The sequence below is a fragment of the Adiantum capillus-veneris genome, chromosome 30, assembly GCF_014529385.1.
Source record: "Adiantum capillus-veneris isolate H3 chromosome 30, ASM1452938v2, whole genome shotgun sequence".
NCBI lineage: Eukaryota > Viridiplantae > Streptophyta > Polypodiopsida > Polypodiales > Pteridaceae > Adiantum > Adiantum capillus-veneris.
Window position 1 is genome coordinate 71,409,069 of NC_140960.1, and position 5,802 is coordinate 71,414,870.

Sequence of the window (5,802 nt, forward strand, 5' to 3'; positions counted from 1 at the left end):
CAACCCTCCACCTCAAGTGTGCACGGGAGCCCAAAATACACCCGCTCCCCTTTACACGTGTGAACCGCACCTTCAAGCAGCCATTCAGATGCCACGTGGAAGAAAATTTTGAAGATGCGCTTTGGTAGGCTACTTGTCAAAGCAATCGGCATTTGTGGCAAAGAATATCATCGTTTTCCCGCGCGCACTTGAGACACTGGAATGCTCCGGCATAGCGTGTGCGTGTGTGTGTGGGAGAGAGCGCGAGGACGAGACCTGCGTGTGTGTGTGTTGGGGGGGGGGGGGGGGGGGGGGGGTTTGGTTTTTGAGAGAGAGAGAGAGAGAGAGAGAGAGCTGTGCATGGCCCGTTTCGATCTGCAAGACTTCAAGAAGCAGGCCTCTTTCTTTCTCAGAGAAAAGCTTAACGATGCCCGCCTTGCCCTTACCGACGTTTCTCGAATGCAGTTGTAAGTGCTCTTAATCCCTGAGATTGGGTATTGATGTGTGTGTGTGTGTGTGTGTGTGTGTGTGTGTGTGTGTGTGTGTGAGAGAGAGAGAGAGAGAGAGAGAGAGAGAGAGAGATTTTGGCTTTGGAACCTTTTGCCTTGGGGAACCTTCGTCTATTGGTGGAAGACTGACCAGAAATGAGTTGCTGACAAGTATCGGCCATGTCAAGGCTCATGAATGTCTGCCTTGAGTTGCTCTTACGGTGTGATTGATTGCTTGTGCAGCTTTTGTATATAATTATGCACACGATCTGTCGTTGAAGGATGAAAAATTTTAGCAGAGTGAGTATGATTGGCAGATGATTTTGGGCTTATTTGTCAATCTAGGGCTGCAAAGCTTAAACTCTGCATCCATTGCACACCTATTCATGCATGCCATGTGTGCTCCATCGTCCCAATGCGACAGCTGACGTGACAACCATTATGCTCAAATGTATTCCAATGGAGAGATATTCTGGGAACCCTCCACTGCTCAGCAATGCATAGAGCAATGTTCGAATGCTAGGAATAACCACTGCATGCTGAAGGGCACTTCACCCCCACAAAGTTAAAGTGATACTGTAGCTGGTCTTTTTGATCTATACAAAATGGGTGTAGAAGTCTGCAAATTTTGTCTGGAATTGTTTAGTGCATTCTCCAAAGTAGTGAATGGCTGGTTTGAACATTTTAAAGAATTTGAACTCTTTGCAATACAAAGTTGCACATGATTCAAGATTTGATGTATGTTGCATTATTGTTTAGTTGAGTAGTCTGCACCGTTATAATGTTCCTCTCTCTCTCTCTCTCTCTCTCTCTCTCTCTCTCTCTCTCTCTCTCTCTCTCTCTCTCTCACACACACACACACACACACACTCAATCTGGTATATAGTAAGTTTCTTCCCTTTTTTTTTGACACCAATGCTTGATAGATTGACTGAGGAAGCTACAAATGAAGATCCATGGGGTCCTGAAACCAGAACGATGGCCATGCTAGCAGATGCTGCATTCGAACTAGAAGAGTATGAGAGAATTGTACAAGTCATCCATCACAGGTAGGACTTTGTGTTGTCTATCCATTCATATTTTGGGCATTGCTTGTTTTTGCTGGCAACACACATCAATGTAGTTGTTTTGTGGAGGTGGTCTTTGAGTTGGAGAGCATGTGAAACTGAGCCTTTATGTAAATATGTGGTGTAATTTTGACACTTCTGTTCTCAAAGAGCACAAGGTACAACAGCTCAGTTTGTTCATCCTCGTATAGCTGTTTACGGTCTGTATAACTCTGATTTATTTGTCTGTCTCATTTTAGGCATTGTGGCTGTCAAGTTTCTTGCTTATGTAGATGCATGTTGCACTAGGTGGGCTTCTACTTCCTTAGAAATGCTGGGTTTGCCTTTCTTTAACAAAGTGGAAAATTTTAAGTTCAGTGAGCATTAGTGGACCCTTTGCCATGGAGGTTATCCAAAGAAGGAGTGCCACAAAGTACTTGTTGTACATAGGGTTATCTGTAGTAGTTTTGAGACTTGACTAGTTTTTTTATTTTGCCATTCTGTTAGTGCTCCCCAAGGTTCCATCTTGCACACATGCCATGGCACAAGCAAAACACGCACATAAAATAGCGTGAAAGCCTGTAGCTACTCCAGCCTAGCTACCTCACTTCAAGGACTGGTGTCCCATACCACGAGCCCACACCCTAACTTGGGTGTTTGTCTGGGAAAGAACTACCAAGGGTGTCGTGATCACACAAGATAGCTCACAAATGAGTCCAAGGTTCTATTATAGGAATTCATAACCACCCTAACTTAAGGGCCTGGTTCACATTGGACTGGCACAGCTCAGGTGTCCATTCTGATGTCTAGGGACATAATACATTGGTTTGGCTAGTTCTTAATCTCTTGACTCGACATGTTTGTTTGAAATCATAGATTGGATGGGGGCAAAAAGCGACCTTGGAGGCAGCTCTACAAGACACTCGTGGTTCTAGAGTATCTCCTCACTCATGGACCTAAAAGTATGGGAAGGGAGTTTAGAACGGATATTTGTTGGGTTGAAGAGCTTTCTCAATTCAATTTTACCAATCAACAAGGGTAAGCATTTGTGAACTCGAGTTTTGAAGTTAGTGCTACACTAAATTTAGACGAATTTGATGCTTGATGTTGCTCATGATGTTGTTAAGCTGTTCAGGATTGACAGAGGTTTAATGGTTCGGAAAAAGGCAGACAGAGTGCTGGAGCTAATTAATGACACTGACTTTCGGAACGAAGAGCGGTGTAGAGCTAGAAAGATCTCCATTGGAATTCAAGGGTTTGGAAGTAGTAGCCCACATCAAGGGTATCCCGAGGATGGAGTTCATAATAGAGAACAGAAATGTAATACTAAGGACAATGAGGGCTTATCTTCATCATTGAATGAGCTTACTGAGGTTCCATCTTCTTCAACAGATGAGCTACCTGCGCAGTCAAGAGATGCCCGAGCTCAAACGTTGCAAGTTGACCCGAAGTGGGTGCAGTATGAGAAATGCTATTCCATGTCGGGCCGGCGTGAACAAGATGGTTCTTGCTTTTCTGTAAGTGAGAAAAACTTATCAGTTGCATCTGACAAGAAGATTTCAACGAGATTGTACAGAAAGAGCTTATCAAGCCTGAGTTATCTAAGAGATAGGACGTTACGATTGCAGCTAGCACAAGACAACGTAATTGAATTGGAGGACTCCAATGTTGGTCTTCTGGATGCAGTTAATGCAAATGACTCTTTTTCTTGTGAGGATGTGCAAGGAGGATCGATCAGCGAGATGTTCAGTGAAGGAAATCGAAGCATAAGCACAGCCCCTTGTGAAGATTCTCACTCTCTGTTTGATGGAATCAAAGCGTCTGCATTAGTATATACTTGCAACTCGGCGTCGAGCTTCCCTGTGTTGTCACAAGCGGCCAACCCGAAGCTCAGAATGAAATTTCAACACCAATGGCAGCCTACAAGATTGACTGATTGTAATGTGAAGTTCGGCAAGGCAGCTTGATCTATGAGTTGGAAGGAATGGTGCTGAACTTTGTACATAATCCTATGGGTAGCTTGATAATGAGTTGAATGCGAGCGTTGCCGAATTGTATTGGCTAGCTTGGTACGAGTCGAAGGAAAGTGTTGCCTAACTGTACAGACCCCATTGCTAGGCATATTTGTTAGTAGATGACACTCATTAAATACTTTCACGGATTTGTATTAGTAGGACTAGTTTTTGGTGCTTGTGGAAAATTAAGCACTTTGTATTCGCCTTAGAACAGGATTGGAATAGGAGATGTGACGCTGCTCAGCGATGCTGCGGCAGAATGCGAAGTTGCCAGTCAGCATTGCCACCGACCCCGTCAATTCGGCTGCCATCGTTGGCGGGACAGGTGCTATAGCCCAACTCACTTGTTCTTTTGCAATTGTCCATCTTTAGCATTGACATCTCTTTCAAAGTAGTCATGCTTGGTTGGCATTGCCATAGCTATATAGAGTAGGATGCTATTTGCTAAAGTGCTTACCATTTTCATCTAATAAGCGTATGTTAAGATGAAGGTAAAATATTTTATGAAACACAAATCTAATGCTAACATTTGTCGATAATTCTCTAGTCAAATAGAACTTGTATGGAAGTGTAATTTGTCTATCAAGACAGAGCACTGATTTATGAGCAAGGCATGCTAAAAACACTCACTTGTATCTACAATAATGTGCGGAATTCGGTCGATCAAGGTAAGAGCACTGACCTTATGACCACTGTGATTGCCTAAACAAGTTTGAAATATTGCCTTTGGGGAACAAGTGAAAACAAAATACCAGTTACACCATCTTGCCAACTCTGAACAAAATTAACAAAAAAACTAGATATTGCATAGGCTAAGTGTGACATACAAAAGTATGGTAGAAAGTTAGATCAGTGTCCAGAATTTGTGAGAAATAATAGTCTCACTTTGCCTCATATATAACCTCATCACAAGTGTGTTTATCCATGTTAGTGTTTTCCATAATTTACACACAACTTCTTGCCATCATTCAAGATGCATCACTCGACATCCGCACAATTTTGCCATAATTCAAGATGCAATCACTCAACATCCACCAAAAACTGTCTATTCCCATGTTAGACAAATAGTTTTGATAGATAAATACATAGCTCTTGTGATCTACTAGTTCTTGTCCAACGACTTGACCATTTAAGCCATAGCACTCCCACATCCTGTTAAGCATTCATGGGTCCTAATGCATAAAGTTCATCCTCTACATCTTGCGTAAACTCTCTACCATGCGTCATACCATCTTGCAATCAATACATTCTAGAGGGGTCAAGCTAAGTTTCAAGTGGCTAGTGCTCATGTGGCACTAGGAAATGCCCTTACAATTTTGAGATTCTTCAAATCAAGGACATTTGCTAGTATGTGGATCGGACACTAATCGAAAACAAACACTGACCATTCATTCTACATAAGACAATAAGGACTCATACCCCTAAACACTACTGTGTTTGGAGTCCACAACCTATGTTTCCTCTTCTTCCCTCTTGTCCATTGCTCCACACACGCTCTCTCTCTCGCTCATGCACTTCAATTGGTATCAGAGCTTGAGGATTGGAGAGCACCATTGGAGCTTGGTAGGGAACAGACGAGAAGCAAAAAACACACCAAAAACTTCATCACGCTTTTGCAAATTTGTTTTCATCGATCAAAAGATGTCTATTCAAGCCAATACCCGCAATTCTTGCACAATTTATTGTGCTCTTCAACTTTGCAAAAAAAAGTTTTCTCAAAATCCTCATTGACTTTGAGATACATCACTCAGACTACCTACTGCAGGTCGTGTAGGACAAGTTGTATATTTGTAGATCAAATTTTTACCTGCTTAGAATTAGCATTTCATGTCGATTCTCACTATTCTTAATTGTTTTTGTGTGCTCTACAGCTTTGCAAAAGAATCTTTTTGTAAATTGCGCATGGTTTGGGAGATATCCACTTTTGATGGAAGGATGGTCTGTTTTTATAGGTTCTTCTGCGTATATATGTTCATTGCAGACTCTTTCTGCAATCTCTGTCATACATGCATATTGAAGATTTTCAAATGTGGAGATCCTTTCGGTGATATAGGTTTTGGATCGTACCCACGTCATCCCTGTAGTTTTGACATCGACATATGATGTATGTTTTTGGAGTTAGTGCAGTATTGGTGTGCATCTGTTGATCCGCCATTATTGGCATTACTATAATATTTATACATATGTGTTTGACAATGTTTAATTAGTCAGAGATATTTTTCTAGAGTTGGAGACAGTGAGAAAGTGACAATGATAGTTTTTTGAGATTTGAGC

The 5,802-nt window shown here is 41.9% G+C and overlaps 1 protein-coding gene and 1 long non-coding RNA gene across 2 annotated transcripts; both read left to right on the forward strand.

Moving 5' to 3' along the window:
* The first annotated feature begins 282 nt into the window (after positions 1-282).
* Positions 283-4,054, forward strand: LOC147418168 (uncharacterized). The gene is made up of 4 exons (XM_086507278.1): positions 283-446; positions 1,394-1,516; positions 2,390-2,551; positions 2,649-4,054. The coding sequence occupies exons 1-4, from the start codon at positions 340-342 to the stop codon at positions 3,478-3,480; spliced, it is 1,224 nt and encodes a 407-aa protein (XP_086363404.1). The 5' UTR covers positions 283-339; the 3' UTR covers positions 3,481-4,054.
* LOC147418169 (uncharacterized) lies at positions 3,718-5,802 on the forward strand. Its single transcript, XR_015187327.1, has 2 exons — positions 3,718-3,853; positions 5,400-5,802. It is a non-coding gene; the product is annotated as an uncharacterized LOC147418169 (long non-coding RNA).

Bases quoted from the DNA above. Each gene is read 5' to 3' on its own strand.
- LOC147418168 (XM_086507278.1), top strand. From the start codon at position 340: ATGGCCCGTTTCGATCTGCAAGACTTCAAGAAGCAGGCCTCTTTCTTT. The intron at 1,517-2,389 runs GTAGGACTTTGT...TTGAAATCATAG, and splicing joins GTACAAGTCATCCATCACAG to ATTGGATGGGGGCAAAAAGC. The intron at 2,552-2,648 runs GTAAGCATTTGT...TAAGCTGTTCAG, and splicing joins AATTTTACCAATCAACAAGG to GATTGACAGAGGTTTAATGG.